The sequence below is a fragment of the Leptonychotes weddellii genome, chromosome 1 (genome assembly GCF_054177405.1).
Source record: "Leptonychotes weddellii isolate Sample4059 chromosome 1, ASM5417740v2, whole genome shotgun sequence".
NCBI lineage: Eukaryota > Metazoa > Chordata > Mammalia > Carnivora > Phocidae > Leptonychotes > Leptonychotes weddellii.
Genome location: NC_138369.1, coordinates 126,783,756 through 126,809,138, shown reverse-complemented (window position 1 = coordinate 126,809,138; position 25,383 = coordinate 126,783,756). Strand labels below are relative to the sequence as shown.

General features: G+C 37.1%; 1 protein-coding gene across 8 annotated transcripts in view; it reads left to right on the top strand.

Moving 5' to 3' along the window:
- ATP13A3 (ATPase 13A3) overlaps window positions 1-25,383 on the top strand; it is a 96,244-nt gene that overhangs the window by 32,639 nt on the left and 38,222 nt on the right. For all 8 annotated transcript variants that reach the window (XM_081831815.1, XM_031018322.2, XM_006747462.3 and 5 more), the window contains 10 exons: window positions 561-641; window positions 2,054-2,123; window positions 3,458-3,592; window positions 4,071-4,143; window positions 7,246-7,377; window positions 8,519-8,698; window positions 8,817-8,974; window positions 9,735-9,923; window positions 11,635-11,696; window positions 15,149-15,299. In XM_081831815.1, the coding sequence (XP_081687941.1) occupies window positions 561-641; window positions 2,054-2,123; window positions 3,458-3,592; window positions 4,071-4,143; window positions 7,246-7,377; window positions 8,519-8,698; window positions 8,817-8,974; window positions 9,735-9,923; window positions 11,635-11,696; window positions 15,149-15,299 (1,231 nt within the window). The remainder of the gene's footprint in view (window positions 1-560; window positions 642-2,053; window positions 2,124-3,457; window positions 3,593-4,070; window positions 4,144-7,245; window positions 7,378-8,518; window positions 8,699-8,816; window positions 8,975-9,734; window positions 9,924-11,634; window positions 11,697-15,148; window positions 15,300-25,383) is intronic.

The window sequence follows — 25,383 nt, the reverse complement described above, 5'->3', positions numbered from 1 at the left end:
AGAATTGTTACAGATTTTAGGCAATGCCTGTGACTCATAAATTCTGTACTTCTCTTCTAGGTTTGTATTAGAACAGGGACAGATTTAGATTGATGCTTTTGTAGAAAGAAAAATCAATGAATAGCATTTCTTAGCATGAAGCTTAAAAAATTGAAGAGGGAAAACTATATAGATAAAAAGTAAAAAAAAATTTATTTTTAGTTTGGAATTCTCAAGTTAGTCATACTTTAGTTTTATTAGTTTAATTATTAGCTCTTACAGCTTTGATACAGACTTAAAGGATAATAATATTATGTAAACTTGAGTATTTAGAGCCATCTTATCATGTGATAGATACATTGGATAATTTAGAATTTGGCACATTTGAGACTTAGAACTTTCATTATTGTTTATCTTAGGAATTTGAGATTTAAAAATTCTCATTCATTATCTCAGTTTTTGTTAAGGGTTTCTATTTGTAAGGAAGTCACGCTTTAAAATCAGGAATATAGAAAAATGAGGCATTAAGACATTTGGATATTTTAAACTTTGTTTAAAGTAAAAACTTTGGATTTATTTAGGGGACTGGATGAAGGTGTTTCTTGTACGTCAATTTATGAAAAGCATAGTGCAGGACTGACAAAGGGGATGCATGCCTACAGGTAATTTTTATCCAACTAAAGTTAGATCTGTTATCAAAATTCCTAAATAAAGTAGTATATATAGTCCACCCTTTTACCATATAGTTGTACATATTAACAGGTATTTATTATAGACATAGTAGTTGACAACTTACTGATGTTTTATTTGGGTAAGACTGTCTCTTAGTTTAAGAATTATGAAATGTTAAAATGTTAAAGCTGGAATTTTGAAGTTGATATCCCTGAAAATATACCATATTTCATCAATTCTAAGGTGCACATTTTCCCACATTTTAACATATTTAAAGGAGGGATGTGTCATTGGGTGGAGTGTTAACCTTTACTTGAGAGCATTTTTATCTTGATGGTGTATAAAATAATGAATGTCTTATAATTGATAGCATCTTAGATTTTCTGAAATGTATTGGGAATTATAAGCATGAGCTAAAAATTTACCACAATGAGTATTTGTAAATTGGAATGCATAATCTTTTTTATCATGTTATTCTTTGCTACAGTATAATATGCTACCAGTGTGTTGCGTATTTTGAGAATAAATGTTATTTTCAAATTAAATTGGCAGTTTTTTTATACTCCTGTAGCATGTTTTTTCAACAGGTTAGGATATTAAAAAATTAATTCATTCAGACTTATATGTCATAAAAGGCAAGAATTACTCATTACTCTTTCATATTGAAAGTACTACCAGGAGTTTAAGTTGGAAGGATTTAAACAAGTTTTTGAAAGCATTTTTAAATTTTTTAATTAATTAATTAATTTATTTTTTAAAGATTTTATTTATTTATTTGAGAGAGAGAATGAGAGAGAGCATGAGAAGGGGGAGGGTCAGAGGGAGAAGCAGACCCCCTGCTGAGCAGGGAGCCCAGTGCGGGACTCGATCCCGGGACTCCAGGATCATGACCTGAGCCGAAGGCAGTCGCTTAACCAACTGAGCCACCCAGGCGCCCTGAAAGCATTTTTTTAAAAAGTCAAATGTACAGTTGTTTTTGAAATAAATATTCTTAGTGTGGTATTCTCATTAGAAAAATAGTACAGGACCCCTCAAATATATTTTAGTCTCTTGCAAAAATTAATTGCAGTTCAAAATTTTTTATTCCTGCTGTGTTCAAGGGTGAAAAAGAAAGCGTTTGCAGACATGGTTATTATAGACTAGTGGGAAAGATACTTGTCACACAAAGAGATATGAGGCAGAATGAAACAACAGTGTAGTTATACAGTATTGACTACTTTGATTTAAATACTGTAGGTGGAGAATTGAATTGTAGAAGTCAAGTATGTAGAAACATGAATGTTTAAGTTCCAGATTTAAGAGCAATCTGTGGTTTAAACCTTACCGAATGAAATGCCATCCCTAAATTATACTGTTATTATATAATATGATGTAACACTATTATTATGTTTTCCTGTTATAGAAAATTGCTTTATGGAGTAAATGAAATTACTGTGAAAGTGCCTTCTGTTTTTAAGCTTTTAATTAAGGAGGTAAGACAACATTTGTGATCAATTGAGTTGTCAATTTGAAAAGAGCCATGATTTAAATGATAAGATATTCTTGGTTTTCTTTTTCTTAGTTTCTGCCTCACTCTTTTTTTTTTTTTTTAAATTGAAATGTAAAGGTAGTAACTCTGGTAGAGAAATAATTTGGGGGCTTAAATTACCTTTTTATTAATTACCTTATTATTTGTTTTGCTTTTCTTGTCTGTAAATTTTTTTTTTACTCTCAGTATGTTGCACATGTAAATCTTGCCCTATCTTACAGATGTATACACCTGTCTTTTCTCTTTTCTTCAATTTTTAAACAGTTTATCATATTTATTCTTAGAAAGTCTAGTTTTCATCAGTAACTATCTTTGATTAGAAAACCTTTCTGCTGCTCCTTTATCTTTAAAATTGGAGTAAGTCCTTTCAAATTATCTTGTTTAATTTTGAAGTAAAATGGGACTATATATGTGAAAATGCTTTGAAAAGCATACGAGCATCAAGTTTAAGACATTTGGGGGAAGTTATTGAAATTGATAGAATACTATGAAATTTGGCTAAACAAAGTCCATTGCCAGGATTCCCTTATCTCTTTTTCTCGTTTAGGTTTTTTTTTTTTTTAAAGATTTTATTTATTTATTTGACAGAGATAGAGATAGCGAGAGCAGGAACACAAGCAGCGGGAGTGGGAGAGGGAGAAGCAGGCTTCCCCCCGAGGAGGTAGCCCGATGTGGACTGATCCCAGGATCCTGGGATCATGACCTGAGCCGAAGGCAGACGCTTAACGACTGAGCCACCCAAGCGCCCTCTCGTTTAGGTTTTAATCCTTAATTATTTCCATAGAGAATGCAAAACAGTGTAACTTATTATCTCATATTTGTCTTCTCTGTAGACTCCAGTGAACCTTTGACTTATAGGAAAATTGGTATTTGGAGTTCATAATAAGTAAACATTTGTTCCATTTAATTAAGAATTTTATATCCTTTAGTAGCCCAGTAATTATTGGAAGTAAATGTACTTTATTGCTAAAGCAGAATGAAGAACAGCTAAATACACACATTTTAGCTATTTCTAGCTGAGTCTGTATTGGGTTTAGTATGTAACTAAATGGATGCAAATAATTTAAATCAAGCTTATTTAGCCAAATTCTGGTAGGTTAGTGGTAAAAAAGTACTATGCTAACATCTTGCCCTACTGTTTCGGTAGTACATGTTGCCCTAGGGTCCTACAGATAAGCTACAGAGCTTATCCTCTAAATGTCTTGTTGTTTATTTCTTAAATGAAAAGGTGGAACATCTGTATGGTTATAAATTTGACTTAAAAATCTTGTTTTTTAGGTTCTCAACCCATTTTACATTTTCCAGCTGTTCAGTGTTGTACTGTGGAGCACTGATGAATACTATTATTATGCTCTAGCCATTGTGATTATGTCTATAGTGTCAATTGTAAGCTCTCTGTATTCCATTAGGAAGGTAAGTCCAATTTATTATGGCTTTCACAACTGTGTATTTTGTAGTAGCAGAGTGTAAAGTGTGTAGAATAGTACTTGGTATAAAGTAATACTCAATGTAGTTATTCTTTTGGGTTATATGCATATGTATTCCTTTCCCTCTGTTTTCGAGGTGGGGGAAGGTGGATGCTTTTTAGAGTTAAAATACCACTTGACTGCTTAGAGGCCATAGGGATCTGTAGGTGCTTATCACAGACTGGAATACTGGAGGGTTTATTTTACTGTTTTCAGGACTGTGTCATTAAAGTGCTTCTTATTTTGTTTTGAGCTAATCATTGAATAATCTTTGAATCTTTTAGTCTTGACATTTTTAATGGCAGAATAATATGCATTTACCATATTAACTTACCTTATTTTATGGCACCCTTGCTTTTTAATGTCTTGAAGAGTGGGTTTATATTAGCTAGTTTTTACATTTTTTTTTTTTTCTTCTATTTCAGCAATATATTATGTTGCATGACATGGTGGCAGCTCACAGTACTGTGAGAGTTTCGGTTTGCAGAGTGAATGAAGGTAAGTACTTAAGGTAACTCTTGGAAAAATAAACCAAATAAGATACCCATTAAGCACTAATAACTAAAGCAAGACTAATATATTATACATATACATTCATTTTTTTTAAAGATTTTATTTATTTGAGAGCGTGTGTACATGCACGAGTTGGGGGAGGGGCAGAGGAAGAGGGAAAGAGACTCGCTGAGTGGGCAGCCCCATGTGGGGCTGGATCCCAGGATCCCGAGATAATGACTTGAGCCAAAGTCATACGCAACTGACTGAGCCACCCAGGCGCCCTTGCACCCCTATACATTCATTTTTTAAGAAGTAAAAATAAGTATTTGGATTGTACTACTTTCTGAGATTTTATCTGATTCATTTCTGTAAAATGGTATTTTTATTTCTTACTATGTGACAGGTACTGTGGTTGGCTCTGGAGATGGAGTGGTTACAAGATGGACACAGTGCTTGTCATCATTGAACTTCAGTTTAGTTAGAAAGGCATAGTAACAAAGTGTGACAAATGCTATGATTAGGAGAGGTCAGGGAATTTAGATAATAGAGCTCATTTACTGTAGGTGTCAGAGATGGCTTCTTGGAGAAAGTATTTTTAAGTGGTTGAATTAGTCAGATAAGAGGTAGGTGGGGGGGGCGGTGAGAGAGGGAGAGAAGAGGGTTTTAAGTGCCCATTCTGGAAATGAGAGGGAGCTTGGTCATTGTAATAACTGAAAGGAACTCAGTGTGCCAGGCGCAGCAACTAGATGATGGACAGCCATCTAAGGCATGTTAAGGAATTTGACCTCATTCCAAAAGGCAATGGAAAGCCATTGAAGGGTTTTTAAACAGGGGAGTGATCTGATGTTTGCCTTTTTGCAAAAATCATTCTGGCTGTTGTGTTCAGATGGGTTTAGAGGAGATTAATGTTGAAGGCATGAAATGGATCAAGGTGAAGGTGTGGAGATGGAGAGAAATGAGATGGGGCTGAAAGATACTTAAATGTGGGCATTGAACAGGATTTAATAATTCATTGGATGTGGGGTGATAGAGCAGTGTCAGGCCTGAGGGATGGGCATCGGTGCCATTTAATTAAATAAGGAACGCTGGAGGAGAAGCAGTATTGTAGGAAAGGATAATGTTTTGGACATGTTAGTTTGTCTGGTGTGGTATTGAAGAGGTGTAAAGGACATAAAGGAGAGACAACACAACAGCATGGGCCTTGGAGGCAATGGCCATTTTGATTGATTGAGAATACCAAATCAGTCTCCATTCTCTTGGCTCAGTACACTACATCCGAGCATAAACACAGTTTGGCCTTGCAGGTGCTTCCTTCCCTGTGCTTCCTGGTCACTTGCTGCTTTAGTTGGGAGTATCTCTCTTCTCTCTTGGTGCTCATCCTCTTACTGATCTGCCGTTGCTGAAGGCACTGGGGATGCCAGGACATTGCATTCAACTCGTGTCTTCCTTACCCCTTTGGTTTTTTTTTTTTTTTTTTTAAAGATTTTATTTATTTATTTGACAGAGCAAGAGAGCACAAGCAGGGGGAACAGTAGAGGGAGAGGGAGAAGCAGGCTCCCCGCCAAGCAGGGAGCCCGATGCAGGGCTTGATCCCAGGACCCTGAGATCATGACCTGAGCTGAAGGCAGACACTTAACCATCTAAGCCACCCAGGCGCCCCTTCCTTACCCCTTTGTAAAGTCTAACAAGTCATTGGTATTTTGTTTCCTGGTATACCTGAGAGGAGTAGACTTTCAAGTGGCATTAAAGTTTTGAAAGAGTCAAGTTTATTTAAAATGAAAAGTATTATGCCTAGTATGTGCTTAATATCACTAGAATTCTTTAGAAGTTGTTTCCTCATAGCTTAGTTAAAGGAGAAGAAAGGGAAAGAGTTTTTGTCCTACGGATTAACATCACAAATAATAGTTTTCTCTTTACTTACCAACTACCAGAACTCTTTTCTGAGCATAGTATTTTTTTTTTTTTTTAAAGATTTTATTTATTTATTTGACAGAGAAAGACACAGCGAGAAAGGGAACACAAACGGGGAGTGGGAGAGGGAGCCTGATGCGGGACTCGATCCCGGGACTCCAGGATCATGACCTGAGCTGAAGGCAGTCGCTTAACCAACTGAGCCACCCAGGCGCCCCCTTCTGAGCATAGTATTAAACCTAAGGGAGGGAAAGAATGAGAGTCTAAATGTAAGGTAGTCTTAAAGAAAAACCTCCTTTTGGGAAAATCTTTTTAAAAAGTGTTTAGCTAAATTGTACAAATTTCTAGCTAAATTGTACAGATTTTTAGCTAAATTGTACAAATTTTAGCTCAATGTACAAATTTCTAAGGAAATAATGAACCAGATAAAATATTGCATTGTATATTTTGTAAATTTATTTAAAATAGATCTAAAATATTAGGACTATCTTAGGAATACTGAGAAGGATTGAAATGTTATGAGTTATAAATAGTGCCAGTGAGAAAAAGGATGGTGTAAAAAAATTGCTGTTAAAAAAGAAAATACCTTGGGGTTCCTGGGTGGCTCCATTGGTTAAGTGTCTGCCTTCGGCTCAGATCATGATCTCGGGGTCCTGGGATCGAGCCCCGTGTTGGGCTCCCTGCTCGGCAGGGAGCCTGCTTCTCCCTTTCCCTCTGCTCCTCTCCCCACCATTCATGTTCTCTTTCTCAAGTAAGTAAATAAAATAATAATAAAAAAAGAAAATACACTAAAATTTTCAATGCTTTCTCTGTTTCCAAGGAGTTCTAGAAATCTGAGCTTATTTACCTATTGCAGGGGATCTCATGTGTGGACTTACTGTTTCCTAAGAGGGCTGTTGTACTGAGTATTGAAGTCCAGCCGCCTGTTTGGTCAGAAGGGACTTGGCATCACCTGTGTGTAGTTGGCATCCTATCAGGGACAAACTGCCTGATATACTTAAACACCATGCTTTGTTACCCTAAGGCATAATAATCTTATTTGTTTCATTTTCATGTATTGAGATTGTCCTATTTAACTACATTATATTTCTGACTTAGTATTGAGGTCAGGTGACCTTCAGGCAAATCTTTTATTTACTGTATTTTTATTTCAAGTTAAAGAATATTCAGACTTCTCTTTTTCTTTAAATCCAGAAATAGAAGAGATCTTTTCTACAGACCTTGTGCCAGGAGATGTTATGGTCATTCCATTGAATGGGACAGTCATGCCTTGTGATGCTGTTCTTATTAATGGTACTTGCATTGTAAATGAAAGCATGTTAACAGGTAAAGTAAATGAGTAAAAATCAGATCAGTTGTTTTTAATGATACTAAGATCTAAGTAGTTACCGATTAAACTATTTAAAAACTATCTTGTATCTATAACTATAAAACTGTATTGCTTATATTTACTCATGAATGTTATGAATGTGATGGATAATGAAGATTTTTTTTTCATTTTGAGGGGACCAAATTCTGCATTATACCCAGTTGTGATACTAAATCATTATGCTGGTGTTCACTACATTTTGTGACATACTTCTTTTGACATGAGGAAATATTTTATAGTAAGAGAAGAGGAAATAAGTCTTTTGCCTGCAGAGAATGGCAGCATATTTACTTCCCTATTTGATGTGTAAAAAGTGGGAATAAAGATTTTATACTTTACTTAAACTGGGGGGAAGTAGACTTTGAAATGACTTCCCTTTGGAAATTCATAATCTGAAGGTAGAGTTTGATACCTTTTTATCACGTTTTCTTTATTTTTTGTCAGAGTCAATCTGGAAAGAAGTGATTGCTATGTTTTTAAACTGTTAAGAGTCTTCTCTTAAAACACAGTCACACAAATATCCCCACATACTTGCTACCTTTGAAACAAGAAATGTGAATGCTACAGAGAATTAAAATTTAATGTTGAAAAGAGTTTGGCCGTTTGTTGTTGAGAGAACTACCATACTACGTATTTTTCTCCACTCCCTTTCCTAGATGCCTTTTCTCTTCCTTCCGTGTGTGTGTGTGTGTGCGCGCGCGGATAGTGGGGGTTAGGAGTATTTCTTCACATCTCTGTGCTTGAGGTTGTGGAGTACTTTCCAGTTCAGTTTTTGGGGATAAGTGAACAGATGCTGGGGCTGTGGCAGTTACCTGGTCTTTTTATCTGAAACTTGACAAAATCATTTCCAGATTATAACTTTGACTCATAACTCACTTTCAGGACTTACTGTGAGAGACAAGACTTGATATTTTTGGGCAAGGAAATTGGTAGACAGAAAGCTAATTGAGTAAGCTTTGTTATCCACATATGAGAACTCTTAGTAACTATTGAAATAGTATAATAACATTTAGGTTATTTTAACAATTCAAGGTTTGTGTGTTTGATACTGATTTCTGTGCTTTAATTTATGGTTTTTTTTTTTTTTTTTTTTTAAAGGAGAGAGTGTTCCAGTGACAAAGACTAATTTGCCAAATCCTTCAGTGGACATCAAAGGAATGGGAGATGAATTCTATAGTCCAGAAATACATAAACGACACACTTTGTTTTGTGGGACTACTGTAATTCAAACTCGTTTCTACACTGGAGAACTTGTCAAAGCTGTAGTAGTTAGAACAGGTAGAAAACATGTCATCTCTTCTTGCATGGTTTAGCGTATTTGATGCCTACTGAATGTTTAAAAAGAGATTCTGTTTTGGGAGATAATTCTCATTTTCTTCTTTCAATTTTTTTTAAGGATTTAGTACTTCCAAAGGACAGCTTGTTCGTTCTATATTATATCCCAAACCAACTGATTTTAAACTCTACAGAGATGCCTACTTGTTTCTACTGTGTCTTGTGGCAGTGGCTGGTATTGGGTTTATCTACACTATTATCAATAGCATTTTAAATAAGGTATGTAAATGGTAAACATTTAACAGGGTTTGATTTTTAATGATGGCATGTGGCTGCTGAGGGTTTGAAATGTGGCTAATGAAAATGAAGAAAAAAAAAAAAAGAAAATGAAGAACTAAACTTTTGATTTAATTTAAATTAACCATATGAAACTAGTAGATGTTATTTTAGAATCAAGTACAGATATAGAACATTTTCATCATAGCAGAAAGTTCTTCGGACCGCTCTGGTTTAGGTGGTCTTTTTCTTGTTCTCTTATGACTTAAAAAAGGGAGGGGTGACCACATACTCACCAAAAGCTTTATTTTCTCTCTCTCATTTTTTTAACTTCTGGGATATACAGCATTAAAGTTACTTGTGATTACTTAATTGAAGGTACTTCTAAGAGACCTCGTCAAATTTTTTTTTCCATCCCCTTTAGAGATGGGCATAGTACGGTGCTGATAGTAAGAGTCAATATCTGATAAATGTGTATTGAACTTTGAAGTGTGTAGCGTGTGATGCATGTAGAGCTCTTAAAATGAAAATTTCCTTTAAAAATAGCTTTCATTCCACAGTCCACTGACAATTCACTGAGCCACCTATTTTGCAGCCTCTAAAGGGAAAAGAATTGTAAATGGTTGATGAATATAACTATATACACCTTTATATATACAATTGAAAATGGTTTATGGATTCTTCACTAAAGAAATACCCACATTAGATTAGTAAATATTTGATATGGGGGTGGTCCTGACATTTATTTTTGTGTTAATTGTAGGTAGATATTGGGGTAATAATTATCGAGTCTCTGGATATCATTACCATTACGGTGCCACCTGCACTGCCTGCTGCGATGACAGCCGGTATTGTGTATGCCCAACGAAGACTGAAAAAGATTGGTATTTTCTGTATCAGTCCCCAAAGGATAAATATCTGTGGACAGCTGAATCTTGTTTGCTTTGACAAGGTTGGTTCAGTGTTGTAATCATTCTCAGACGTTACTGTCAGAACTTTTAAATACTTAGATTAAGGTTTTCTGTATGTATTCTCTATCAACCAATTTACACTCATTGTTTAGTGTTCTTCTGATATTCCTCTTTTTCAACTTTCTTGGCACATGCATCATTTTTGTATATTTCTTTTCACTGCTTTTTCTTTTTCAATTTTTAATACTTTGGATATTGCTTATTTGCCCACATCTGCAATTTTCTAATCATTCACATCCAGAATTATGCCTCATAGTAGTCTTGAAAACCATATGATCTTTTGTTTTTAACAGAGTAAGCTCCATACAGATATATTTACTGGATTGTATTGCTATAATGTATATATGTTTAGTTAAAGTTTGCTCTGTGATTTTATTGAATATGTTTCAAAATTATGAAGGTCACTGATTTTACGGTTTTATGTGAAAGTGACAAATTATGTACCTGTGTGAAATATTACTTGCCTCTTACAAAGGGTTTTTCTTTCCTCTGCTGAAATTAGTTTTCTTAAAACTTTTATTTTGAGAATTAAACATTGACCAAGAAACCTCCCATCAAGCTCTTCTTGGTAACTGATATGATAAGTATATGATTTTTGTGCATGTTCATTATTGAAGGAAAAAATGTGAGACATTTGGTTTTTTTTAAAAAGTCATATCCTGGGGCACCTGGTTGACTCCGTCGGTGGAGCATGCGACTCTTGACCTCCAGGTTTGAGTTTGAGCCCCACTTTGGGCATACAGGTTACTTAAAAAAAAATCCTATCCCATGACTACATTTCATATTTGTTTGTTTGGAAAATTTCACTTACGCCTTTTTGGGGAACATTACTATTAAAATTTTTAAACAGTCGCGAAAGTGGAGAAGATACAAGTATAAAATACCTTCATTTACCCATTGCCCAGCTTTAACAGTTAATCAGTATGTTGTCAGTCTTACTTCATCTGTCCCCTCATTTTGAAGGTGGAAGCATCAGACATTCTTTCACCCAGTATTATCTCAGTTTTATCTCTAGAAGATGTAAAAAAAAAAAAAAAAAATTATTGCAGTACCATTATCTTACCCCAATTAACAAAAGTAGTAATTCTTGGTGTTATCTAATATCCAGTTCTCATTCAGATTTCCTTGTCTTTCACAAAAAGTGTCTCTAATTTTACAATTTGTTTTTTCTGTCAGAATCCAAATAATGATTGCATTGATTATAATTAATCTGTAACATTAGCTTTTCTTGTCCCTTGTCCTGAATCATCTTATTGAAGAAACCAAGTTGGTTTCTTCAAAACATCCTGGATTTAGCCAATTGCTTCCTCTTGGTGTCATTTAACTTGTTCCTCTTCCCTTTTTGGCTCCCTCTGTCCTAATGTTTCCTTCCTATGTAGGCCTTTATTGATTGATAGGTTGATTGGTGCATTGTTCTGCTTTTTTTCATACAAGCACATAAACATACGATTCTACACATATGCTCCCCCTACCTGTCCAGAGGAACCGTACTGTAAGGAATATTCTGCATCCTTCCCTAACTTTAGTTATTTCCTGGAGGTTCTTCTTTATCAATATATAGAGATCTTACTAGTTTCCTTTGTTGACAGCTGTATTTTATTTTATTATGTATATGTAGTGTAACTTTTTGTGATTTCTGTTTTTGGAGGCATTATTCATACTTTGTACATGTGTGCTTTTTTTTTTTTAAAGACTGGAACTCTTACTGAAGATGGTTTAGATCTTTGGGGGATTCAACGAGTGGAAAATACACGGTAAATATTAGCTAGATTTGATCATTTATTAGTTACTTATTAATAAGTATCTTAATATATGAAACATTCAAACATAGAGTAATAGGACAGCTATGTAACCAACACCAAGATTAAACAGTTGACATTTTGCATATTGGCTTCAGATCTCTTTTAAAAGATTTAAAATATCGCAGATACTGCTAAAGTCTTAATCTATCCCTACGGTCATTCTGAAGTTGTGTTCTATTATCTTTGCATGTTTTTATATTTTCTCTACATATACATCTGTCTCTAAACAAAACCTATCTGTAAATAAACATTCATAACTGATATACTGTACATGTTTTTGCTGCTTTCTTTGCCTCTTTAACATTGTTTTCAAGATTCATCCAGGTTGGTATGTATAAATCTAATTTATTAATCATAACTATTGTTTAATATTCCATGATAGGATTAAACCATAGTACCTCTTCTACGAAGGGGCAATTTCATTGTTTTCTCCCTTTCCTCTTTCACAACTAGGGCTGCAATTGCAGTTCTTCTACACAACTCCTGGTGAGCATGTGGTTGAGTTTCAGTGAACTAGCTTCTTAAAGATGTCAGTGCTGGGTTATATAGCATCTGCATGGCTACAGGTTTAGTAGGGACTGCCTAGTTACTAAGTGATGCTGCTCACACTCTCTCCTTCAGTAGGAATGATATCCTGTTGCTCCAGGCCTTGCCAAACTTGATATTGTCAGACTTCTCATTATTGCCACATGGATAGATACAAAATGGTGTTTCATTGTGGCTCTTTGCAGTTTCCTCAGTACTTAATAAGCTGATCTTATTTTCACCTTTTTGGAAGGATGGTCATTTAGCATTCTTCTGTGTATTGTCAGTTTATACCTTGACACCGTTTTTCTTTTGTGTTCCTAGTCTTCATCTTACTAATTTATTAGAAGTCCTTTGTATTTTTGGGTGGTAATCTTTTTCAGTACTATGCACTGCAAAAATATTCCAACAGTCTGGTCTTTTTACTTTTGTTTTTGTTGTCTTCTGATGGCTTAGTAGTTGTGTTTATGTCATTTTTTTGCCCCCCTTAGAAGTCTGTGGGTTTTAGGTTTATAGTTGGAGAGAATATTGTTTGGTTCATGTAATTTCAGAGTTGTTACATCTTCTTGATAAATAGTATTGTGACATTGTGACCTTATTTCTCCCTAATGCATTCTGCCTTCAATTCCATTTCATCTGATATTTCTACGGTTACACATACCAGCTTTCTTTGGTCTAATGTTTGCCGAGTGTGTTTTCTTTTCCATTGCTTTACTTTTTAATCTTTCTGTGCCATTGTAATCACATTTGTAATTTCAGATATATTGGAACTTATTTCTGTAATTCCTCGCCCCAGTTCACACACACATTTTCTCAAATTTCTCATATTTTCGTACATTTTCTCAGAATTCATACATTTTAATCTTTTACTGTTTGTCCAATTTAAATTATTAACGGTCGTAATTAGAGTGTAAAGTTCATGGGTGTCTTTACTGGGTTTCTAAACCCCCCAGGAAACCCATGGACTGTAGAGTACTTTTTTGATTATTCCCCTCCCTTATTTATATGTATTTGTTGCACAGCATTTTATGATTAAGACTTAGGTTTTATACTGTCTGCATGCTGAGATTCCCTAGGTTCAGGACTATCTTTGCCAACCACTGCTGCTTCTGTCCCACTCGCCTGGACTGCACTGCCCTCTTCTGTAGCTACATTTGTTAGTTTTATTTCCATTTTCACTTTTGAAGGATGGCATAGCTGCATAGCTTTCCAGGGTGTCAGCTGTCTCTCAGCGCTTTGATGGTGTGATTCCATTTCTCCTTACTCCTTTTCTTATTGTTGTTTTAAGAGTACTTCCTTATCCTTGATTTTTGCAGTCTCTTTTTATTTGTGTAGGACTCATTTGCTTTTTGACTCCAAAGATTCATGCTTTTCATAAATTCCGGAAGAATTGCAGCTTTTTCCCCCCCTTTTTTTTTTTTTTTAATGACCTTTCCTCCATTCTTTGTTTTTTCCATCTGGGAATCCTAACCATAGGTCAAACAGGAAACTGCATTTGGTTCCTAAAAGTCTTCCTCTCCTCCTTTCCCCCCATGGTGTCTTGTTCTTTTTCTAAGTCTTTAAAGGTGCCTTTTTAATTGCATTCTTTCAGATTGCCATTCTATTATCTCAAATTTATGGGATTCTAATTCTGTCTTTGTTGTGTCTGTTGAGCCATGGGAATGTTTCCCAGTGCATTTTTAAATTATGGACTTAGACTTAGCAGGATTTTTCTGTGAGATTTCTTTGTGGTTGTGTTGTGGGAGCTCCTTTATGGAGAGTTTTGACTGTGCTTGGCCAAGAGTGGTATCAGTGGTGCCAGATGAGCTTTAATGTTACTTTCATAACCTGAGAATTTCTGGACCTGCAGTAGCATGTATTCAAACCCAGATCCTATCCTGAGTGGTGTAGTGGTTCAGAGTCGAGGCCCTAAAGCCAGACCTTCTGTGTTTGAATCCTTGCTCTGCCACTTAATGGCGCTGTGTAACCTTGGAAACTTACTTCACCTTCTGTTTCCGTTTCCTCATCTATAAGATGGGGACAGTAAAACATCTTCCTATGGTGTGAGGAGGACATGAATCAGATATGTTTAAAGTTAGTAGAACAGTGCCTAGCGCTTAGTAAGTATTGTACAGATATTAACTATTTTCTTGAACTTTGGGTGGGGGGAAAAAGATAAGCTTATTCTTAGTTATGCCTTTGGGTCTGTAGGTAAATTATTTTTCATACATTCTTTTTGCAAGATACTCCATTTTTTTATTTAGTATATCCTTTTTTCCAAGGATGCTCTTCAAGAGCACTGGCTATTTTTGGTGAAAGAGATCCTCTCAGTGTGAATTCCCCACTTTGTACCTGGCCAGGACTTTGTCTTCTGTTTCTGTGTGGGTATTAAAGCCCCAGGGCCTTAGGGGACTGACCGGCTCCTTTCCCTTCTTCCTTCTCCTTCAGGCAGTCAGCATCACTCAGGTTCAGACTCCTTTGGTTTTCCTTTCCTTCCATTTCTGGCACTTGAACATTTCCTTTTCTTGATTATGAGCTTGGTTTCCCATTGAAAAGATTATGTGTTACACATTCATTTTGTGTTTTTACAAAAGAGATTTTTATGTATTCTTATCTGTCATATACCTATAGGAGGAGTTTTAATTATTATTTGGTATCTAGTATGTTCTGTGTTGGTTTGTCTAGAGTAGTTATTCAGAATCTTAGGTAATATGGTATTTTAGTTACGTATAATTTACATGGAAGAAAATGTTTTGAATGCCAAAAACCATAGAGAAAATTAATACATGCAGAAATGCAAACATTTTATTTCCATTTTTTAATTTTATAAAACCTGAGTATGTATAGAGTATTTATTGTCTTGGGATTTATGAATCTAATTCAGTGCATTTTCTATTTAGTTTCCTTTTGCCAGAAGAAAATGTTTGCAATGAGATATTGGTAAAGTCTCAGTTTGTTGCTTGTATGGCTACTTGTCATTCACTCACGAAGATTGAAGGAATGCTTTCTGGTGATCCACTTGATTTGAAAATGTTTGAAGCCATTGGTTGGGTAAGTTCAATATTTTAAAGCACAAGTAACTTTAAGGAAAATAATAGTAAAAATTACCTTGCAGAAGGATATTGTTTCTGCTAGTTGTTTTGATGACAAGTCTTATCTCGTACCGTTAAAGGAACGGTGTAATTTCTAAAGATACATTACTGGAAAAAGATATATAATTCTCTAAAAAAGTGTCTGTTTTAGTTAAATTAACTCACTTAAACACCTTTAATAGAGGATGACCTGCTGAGGCGCCTGTTTTATGTTTATAACAGAAACTGGCTATCACCAACATGGGGTAGTGGGCTCGAGTCAGTAAGATGATCTTCAGCAGCAACAGTTGTTGACCGTAGGTGAAAAGTATAGCCAGCCGTGTGTCTTCGTGTTCTTTTGTCCCCATTTTCTACTTTCTGTGTTTACACACACACGTTTATTTGTTTATAGCTTTCTATTTGTTGTCATTGATCATTTTAATTTAGTGCTTGCTATGTTTTCTGGTTACCATTTCACAGCATTGAGTTCTTTTACAGATGCAATAATAAGTTTGTTTTTAAAGTTCTCTCCTGGCTTCTGAATTAATTATTTTCTCTGGGTCAGTTTTCTTTTTCCCTCCCTATACTTGGTCTTTTTCCTTCATGCTTTTGGTTTTCATTATACATCTGGATGGTACTTCCATATTTAAGATGAAGGTTTGGTTTGATAATTCTAGGTAGCTGCAGTCAGGTTTTTATCCTTGCCTATAGTGTGTTAAGTCTGTTTTCTTGAGATGTGTCTCCCCTGAGAGGGAAGGCTGACCAAAGGGAGCTCCCTGTCTGCTGAGGGTGAGGTCTCTTCAGCAGGCATGCCTCAGTCCAGAGTTGCAGAGTTAGCCTTTTAGGTTGCTCTCCTCATCTCCTCCTACAGTGCTTGCCTGGGCAGAGTTATGTTCTGGAGTGCTGACCCTCACATTAGCAGCTCTTCTTCCTCTCAGGTAGGTAGTTCATATCTCTAGACAGTGACCCCTGGTTTTCTTTTTTGTTTTTTTTGCTTAGCTCCACTATTCTGGCTGTTAAGAAATGTCCCTCTCTTGTATGTCTGCTTGTGTTTACGCTGGGCTATTGCTATATCCATCAATATGTATCAGTTTGCCTTTTAATATATTTGAAATCCTTTTCCTCTTTTTACTTTGTTTACTTCTGTAGGTTTATTTATTTATTTTGTATTTGGTTAATGTTTTGATAGGGAGGGAGATGAATGACTAGATTAGTGTTTGGCCATCTTCTGATAGCCCAAAATAAATACTTGTCAAATTTAATTCCCAAAAGACCTGCAGAGAAAAATTTAAGAGTAAGGCAAAATAAGACTGATCAATTTTGATGTTCTCTAAAACTCCTCTCTAGCTGAACAGATTTTCAGTAGATTTAGTGTTCTGTTTGCGGGTCTTAAAAAAAAATTTTCAGTAGATTTAGTGTTCTGTTTGCGGGTCTTAAAAAAAAAAACAACTGGTTTTATAATTAAGTTTGTATAATAGCATGTTTTGTTTACTCTGAGATGCCTTGATGCTTGATCTTACCACAAAGTATCAGTGGAATGTTTCCACATAACCACACACTGCTGTTACCTGCTGTGATCGTTGCCATATAAGATATATCTCAATTTCAGAGATGTTAAAATATGTCTTAGAATTGTATCCATTTGGTTAATTGGACACAGTTCCCTACCCAGTCATTTTCCCATTGACTGATTCCTTCATTTTTAAATCAAATTAGTTTATTGTTTCTTGCATATATGTATTTAATACAAGTTTTTGTTGGAATTCTTTGACCAAAAATAAGTGTTTTTAAATTAAATTTCGAGCAGTTAGGGTAGTAGTATCTTAACCAGAAATGTTCAGTCTGAAACACTAAACTCAAATCTTTGTACCTCAGTGTGTGCTTGATCCAGCGGTTCTACTAACCATATCTGAGTTCCATGTACTTTTATTTTTTTATTTAAATCCAATTTAGTTAACATATAGTGTATTATTAGTTTCAGGAGTAGAATTTAGTGATTCATCAGTTGCACATAACACTCAGTGCTGACTTATTTCACTTAGCGTAGTACCCTCTAGTTCCATCCATGTCATTGCAAATGGCAAGATTTCATTCTTTCTGATGGCTGAATAATATTCTGGGGTGTGTGTGTGTGTGTGTGTGTGTGTGTGTGTGTGTGTGTGTGTGTGTGTGTGTGTGTGTGTGTGTGTGTGTGTGTGTACACCACATTTTCTTGATCTGTTCATCTGTTGATGGACATCTGGGCTCTTTCCATATTTTGGTTATTGTGGACATTGCTGCTATGAACATTGGGGTACATGTGCCCCTTGATCCACTGTTTTTTTATCCTTTGGATAAATACCTAGGAGTGCAATTGCTAGGTTGTAGGATAGCTGTATTTTTAATTTTTTGATGAACCTCCATACTGTTTTCCAGAGTGGCTGCACCAGTTTGCATTTCCACCAGTAGTGTAAGAGGGTTCCCCTTTCTTGGCATCCTCGCTAACATCTCTTGTTTCCAGAGTTGTTAATTTTAGCCATTCTGACTGGTGTGAAGGTGGTATCTCATTGTGGTTTTGATTTGTATGTATTTCCCTGATGCCCAGTGATGTCGAGCATTTTTTCAGTGTCTGTTAGCCATTTGTGTCTTTGGAGAAATGTCTGTTCATGTCTTCTGCCCATTTCTTGATTGGATTTGGGTGTTGAGTTTGGTGAGTTCTTTATAGATTTTGGATACTAGCCCTTTATCTGATAAGACATTTGCGAATATCTTCTCCCTTTCCGTAGGTTGCCTTTTGGTTTTGTTGACTGTTTCTTTTGCTGTGCAAAAGCCTTTGATCTTGATGAAGTCCCAATAGTTCATTTTTGCTTGCCTCTGGAGACGTGTCTAGCGAGAAGTTGCTGTGGCCGAGGTGAAAGAGGTTGCTGCCTGTGTTCTCCTCTAGGATTTTGATGGATTCCTCTCACATTTAGGTCTTTCATCCATTTTGAATTTATTTTTGTGTATGGTGTAAGAAAGTGATCCAGTTTCATTTTTCTGCATGTGGCTGCCCAATTTTCCCAACACCATTTGTCAAAGAGACTGTCTTTTTTCCATTGGATATTCTTTCCTGCTTGGCGAAGATTAGTTGACTGTAGAGTTGAGGGTCCATTTCTGGGTTCTCTATTATTCTGTTCCATTGATTTATGTGTCTGTTTTTGTGCCAGTCCTATTCTGTCTTGATGATTACATCTTTGTAATAGAGCTTGAAGTCTGGAATTGTGATGCCTCCAGCTTTGGTTTTCTTTTTCAACATTCCTTTGGCTATTCGGGGTCTTTTCTGGTTCCATACAAATTGTAGGATTGTTTGTTCCAGCTCTATGAAAAATGCTGGTGTATTTTGATAGAAATTGCAGTTAATGTGTAGATTGCTTTGGGTACTATAGACATTTTAACAATATTTGTTAATATTGGAATGTTTTTCCATTTCTTTGCATCTTCCTCAATTTCTTTTATAAGTGTTCTGTAGTTTTCAGAGAACAGGTCTTTTAACTCTTTGGTTAGATTTATTCCTAGGTATCTTACGGTTTTTGGTGCAATTGTGAATGGGATTAATTCCTTGATTTCTCTTTCTGCTGCTTCATTGTTACTGTATAGAAATGCACCAGACTTCTGTGCATTGATTTTCTATCCTGCCACTTTGCTGATTTTATGTATCAGTTCTAGCAATGTTTTGCTGGAGTCTTTCGAGTTTTCTACATAGAGTATCAAGTCATTTGTGAAGAGTGAAAGTTTGACTTCTTCTTTGCTGATTTGGATGCCTTTTATTTCTTTTTGTTGTCTGATTGCTGAAGCTAGGACTTCCAGGACTCTGTTGAATAACAGTGGTGAGAGTGGACATCCCTGTCGTGTTCCTGACCTTAGGGGAAAAGCTCTGTTTTTCCCTGTTGAAGACTATATTAACTGTGGGTCTTTCATATATGGCTTATATGATGTTGAGGTATGTTCTATCTATCCCTACATTGTAGAGGGTTTTATCAAGAAAGGATGCTGTACTTTGTCAGATGCTTTTTCTTCAGCTATTGAGAGGATCATATGGTTCTGATCTTTTATTAATGTCATATATCCCGTTGATTGATTTGCAGATGTTGAACCATCCTTGCCCAGGAATAAATCCCACTTGACTGTGGTGAATAATCCTTTTAATGTACTGTTGAATCCTATTGGCTAGGATCTTGGTGAGAATTTTTGCCTCCGTGTTCATTAGGGATATCAGTCCATAATTCTCCTTTTTGGTGGGGTCTTTGTCTGGTTTTGGGATCAAGGTAATGCTGGCTTCATAGAATGAGTTTGGGTTTTCCTTCCATTTCTATTTTTGGAACCGTTTCAGAAGAATAGGTATTAATTCTTCTTCTTTTTTTTTTTTTAAGATTTTATTTATTTGAGAGAGAGAGAATGAGAGACAGAGAGCATGAGAGGGAGGAGGGTCAGAGGGAAAAGCAGACTCCCTGCTGAGCAGGGAGCCTGATGTGGGACTCGATCCCGGGACTCCAGGATCATGACCTGAGCTGAAGGCAGTCGCTTAACCAACTGAGCCACCCAGGCGCCCCTAGGTATTAATTCTTCTTTAAATATTTGGTAGAATTCCCCTGGGAAGCCATCCGACCCTGGACTCTTGTTTTTTGGGAGATTTTTGATTACTGATCCAATTTCCTTGCTGGTTATGGTTCTGTTCTTGTTTTCTTTTTCTTCCTGTTTCAGTTTTGGTAGTTTATATGTTTCTAGGAATTTGTCCATTTCTTCCAGATTGCCTAATTTGTTGGCATATAATTGCTCATAATATTCTCTTATAATTGTTTGTATTTCTTTGGTGGTGGTTGTGCTCTCTCCTCTTTCATTCATGATTTTATAGGGTCCTTTCTCTTTTCTTCTTGATAAGTCTGGCTAGGGGTTTATCAATGTTGTTAATCCTTGTAAAGAGCCAGCTCCTAGTTTTGTTGATCTGTTACACGTTTTATTGATTTCTGGTCTAATCTTTATTATTTCTCTTCTCCTGCTGGATTTAGCTGGATTTATTTGCTGTTCTTTTTCCAGCTCTTTTAGGTGTGAGGTTAGTTTGTGTATGAGACCTTTCTTATTTCTTGAGGAAGGCCTGTATTGTTATATACTTCCCTTGTAGGTCCACCTTTGCTGCATCCCAAAGGTTTTGAACTGTTGTGTTTTCATTTTCATTTGCTTCCATGTATTTTTTAATTCTTTAATTTCCTGGTTGACCCATTCATTCTTTAGTAGGATATTCTTTAACCTCCATGTATTTGTGGTCCTTCCAAATTTTTTCTTGTGGTTGACTTCAAGTTTCATAACATTGTGGTCTGAAAATATATGTAGTATGAGCTCACTCTTTTTGTACCAGTTGAGTCCTTATTTGTGACCCAGTATGTGATTTGTTCTGGAGAATGTTCCATGTGCACTTGAAAAAAATTATGTATTCTGCTTTAGGATGAAATGCTCTGTATATATCTGTGAAGTCCATCAGGTCCAGTGTATCATTCAAAGCCCTTGTTTCCTTGTTGATCTTGTGCTTAGATGATCTGTCCATTGTTGTGAGTGGGGTGTTAAAGTCCCCTACTATTATTGTATTATTATCAATGAATTTCTTTAATTTTGTTATTAATTGATTTATATATTTTGGTTGCTTCCAAGTTAGGGGCATACATGTTTGCAATTGTTAGAGATCTTATTGGATAGACCCCTTTATTATGATATAGTGTCCATCTCTTATTACAGTCTTTGGTTTAAAATTTAGTTTGTCTAATATAAGGATGGCTACTCCAGCTTTCTTTTGGATGTCCATTAGCATGATAAATGCTCACTTTCAATCTGGAGGTGTCTTTGAGTCTAAAATGAGTCTCTTGTAAGCAGCATATCGATGGGTCTTGTTTTTTAAATCCATTCTGATACCCTGTGTCTTTTGATTGGAACATTTAGTCCATTTACATTCAGAGTAATTATTGAAAGATACGAATTTATATGTATCAAAAATGGATCTAAAAGCACTCTGCATTGGTTATCAGATATGGATGGACCTATACTTTTCCATGACAACGCTTGACCACTGAAATCCCAGACCACCATAGGGAATGACTGCATTGGGCCAAGAACTTTTGCCATATCCATCACACTTGTCTGACCTTTTTTCAACAGATTACCACCTCTTTCATCATTTGGAACTCTAAGAAACAGAACATTCTCTAATAGAGAACAGTAATTGAAGGATTTGAATAAATTTTAACAATGCTAAATTTTATAAATACATAATTGGAGAAATTTGTCATTGGGGGAAAGCAGTTAATGCTAACTTTTGGTTGAATAAAACTTTTCTTTTTCTTAAAAAAAAAAAAAAGAAAGATATGAATTTAGTACTTTTGTATTACCTGTAAAGTCTCTGTTCCTGTAGATTGTGTCTGTTCCTTTCTAGTCTTTGTTACTTTTGGTCTCTCTGCTTAAAGGGTCCCCTTTAATATTTCTTGCAGGGCTGGTTTAGTGTGCACGAATTCCTTTAGTTTTTGTTTGTCTTGGAAACTCTTTTATCTTTCCTTCTATTCTGAATGAAGACTTCCTGGATAAAGTATTCTTGGCTGCATATTTTTCCCATTCATCATGCCGGTCCTTTCTGGTCTGCCAGGTCTCTGTGGACAGGTCTACTGCCAGCCTTATGCATCCTCTTGTCTTGAGCTGCTTTCAGGATTTTCTCTTTATGGCTTTGTAATTTGCAAGTTTCACTTTAATAATCTGTTTTGGTTGATTTTGAGGGGAGGTCTCTGTGCCTCTTGGACTTGAATGCCTGTTTCCTTCCCCAGATTAGGGAAGTTCTCAACTATAAGTAAACCTTCTGCCCCTTTCTCCTGCTCATCTTCTCCTGGGACCCCTATAATATGGATATTATTTTGCTTTATGGAATCAATGAATTCCCTAAGTCTACCTTTGTGATCTAATAGTTTTATTTCCCTCTTCTCTTCAGCTTCATTATTTTCCATAATTTTATCTTATATATCACAGCTTTGTTCATCCTCATTTTTGTGGCCTCCACTTGGGACTGCATCTTGGTTATAGCATTTTTAATCTTGGCCTGACTGGATTTTAGTTCTTTTATCTGTATAGTAAGGGATTCTCTAGTGTCTTCTGTGCTTTTTTCAAGCCCAGCTAGTATCTTTATAATTGTTTTAAATTCTAGTTATGTTAGACATCTTAGTTATGTCCATATTGATTAAATCCCTGAGTGGTTATGAGTACTATCTCTTTTTCTTTCTTTTGGGGTAAATTTCTCCATCTTGTCATTTTGTCCAGAAAAGAAAAGAAGGAAAAAAAAAACCACAATAACAACAAGAAGGGGCGCCTGGGTGGCTCAGTCAGTTAAGCGGCTGCCTTTGGTTCAGATCTCAGTGTCCTGGGATTGAGCCAGCATCTGGCTCCCTGCTTAGCAGGGAGTCTGCTTCTCCCTCTTTCTCTGCCCCTCCCCCTGCTTGTGCTCTCTCTCTCAAATAAATAAAATCTTTTTTTTTTTTTTAAAGATTTTATTTATTTATTTGACAGAGAGAGACACAGCGAGAGAGGGAACACAAGCAGGGGGAGGGAGAGAGGGAGAAGCAGGCTCCCCGCAGAGCAGGGAGCCCGATGTGGGACTCGATCCCGGGACTCCAGGATCATGACCTGAGCCGAAGGCAGTTGCTTAACCGACTGAGCCACCCAGGCGCCCTCAAATAAATAAAATCTTAAAAAAAAAATAACAACAACAAAAACTTCAGGAAGTGTTTCTGGTGTATGCTGTGTGCACTCTACTGTTGTGTTTTGTCTGATTTTTCCCACTGGTCTGTCCTCTGCGGAGTTCTTTGCTTGTAGTAGGGAGTGTTTGGATCTTTAACTTGGTGTGCTTTGATTTGTTTGTCAATTTGAAAAGAAAGAAAGAAAAAAGCCTGATCCAAGACAAGAGAAAAGGAACAGAAATGCAAACAGACAACAAACTATAAGCCTGATTCCAAAGAATAAGAAAGAAAGAAGGAAAAAAGAGTAAGGAAAGAAGAAAAGAGGAAAAAAAAATAAGAAGCCTGTTCCAAAAAATAAGCTAGAAGGAGACAAACCAACAAATGAACAAAAAATTATAAGCCTGATACCCCCCAAAAAAAGATAAAGAGAAAAGAAAAAATATATACATATGAAGTAAAAGATAAAAAGTAGAAATAGAAAAATAAAACATTTAAAAAATTAAGGAGAAAAAAAGAAGTAAGCCTGGTCTTATTTCCACCAGAAGCTGACATTTTGGAGTACTCTTATCAGTAGACTTGGTACATGCGGAGACCTGTGTTGGTCTTCTGAGGGAGAGGCCTGCTGTTCTGGTTTACAAGCTGACTTGCCCTTATAAAGATGCCCCTGCCAGGCCAGGGGCATCTTTAGTGTAGGGGACTCCAGCCTCCAGGGAGGTGCTGTGGTTCTCTCTGAAGTTCGACTGAGCTGGGTGGGGGGGCGGCGCGGAGGGATGGATGGTGGAGGAGGAAGAATATGGCATCATCCTACCCTCTTGTCCCTGGAGAGGGGAACTCCTGGCCACAGCTATTCAGGAGGCCCTCTCAAAAAAGCAAATAATCTCCGGATGCCTGGGTGGCTCAGTTGGTTGGGCGTCTGCCTTCGGCTTGGGATCGAGTTCCCTGTTGGCCTCCCTGCTCCGCGGGGAGCCTGCTTCTCCCCCTGCTTGTGTGCTCTCTCTCTCTCTCTTTCTGACAGATGAATAAATAAAATCTTTAAAAAAAAAAAAAAAAGCAGATAATCTCTTGTGTCCCGGGCTTTTATCATTTCCCTGTTCTTGACCTGTCTGTTCCCCGGCTGTCGGTACGCCTGGTGCCACAGATCTTCTGTATTTTATCTCTGCCCAGTGGCTGGGATTCAAAACTCCCAAGTTTTAAAGGGCCTGGCAAGATGCAGACCCACTCCCCTATGCCAGAGGAGAACCTCGTGGTGTGCCCAGCACCATCCTGTCCCAGAAAAGTAGTCACACAGTTCACCCATGCAGGCTAGAGTTTATTGTGACGTACAGCGGAAAGCCGCAACTCAGTCCCCTACTCTGTTCTGTCCCAGAAAAGCAGTTGCACAGAGGCTGAATCTACTGTGGCAGACAGTGAAAAGCAGCGGCCAGGTTACCTGCACTTGGTGGTTTAGGTCTATTGTGGCTCACAGTGAAAAGCTGCTACAAGGTTATCTGCCCTCTGCGCACACCTCTGTCCCTGCTGTTGAGCTCTGCTCAGTGGCTACCAGCTGGCCTTTTGTCCTTGGAGAGGCAAAATATGTTCTTCCAAATGTACGATGGTAAGGGAACGATCTCTCCCACATGTGTCCCAGGGGATCTCCTCACCTCGGCTTATTTTTTTTTTTAAAGATTTTATTTATTTATTTGAGAGAGAGAGAATGAGAGACAGAGAGCATGAGAGGGAGGAGGGTCAGAGGGAGAAGCAGACTCCCTGCCGAGCAGGGAGCCCGATGCGGGACTCGATCCCAGGACCCTGGGATCATGACCTGAGCCGAAGGCAGTCGCTTAACCAACTGAGCCACCCAGGCGCCCCGTCACCTCGGCTTATTGTGTGCTTTCCATCTGCTGCGTCCTTTCCCACTCTCTCCCTCTTCCTGACTTTGCCCCCATGAAAAGCGTTCCCTTCCCTTTGGGTCCCCTTGGCTTTCCTCTCCCCCAGTTCATGGCTCCAAACCTCACATCTGCCACGTCCTCTCCCTCCAACTGTGCAGATTGTTTTCTTTTTTTTTCCCAAAGATTTTATTTATTTGACAGAGAGAGACAGCGAGAGAGGGAACACAAGCAGGGGGAGTGGGAGAGGGAGAAGCAGGCTTCCCGCCGAGCAGGGAACCCGATGCGGGGCTCGATCCCAGGACCCTGGGATCATGACCTGAGCCGAAGGCAGTCGCTTAACCAACTGAGCCACTCAGGCGCCACTGTACAGATTGTTTTCTTAATCCTAGATCGTATTCCTACTTGTTCAGAATAGTTGGATGTTGATCTGGCTGTGTTCGAGGGACGAGGCCAGCTCAGCATCCCCCTACTACTC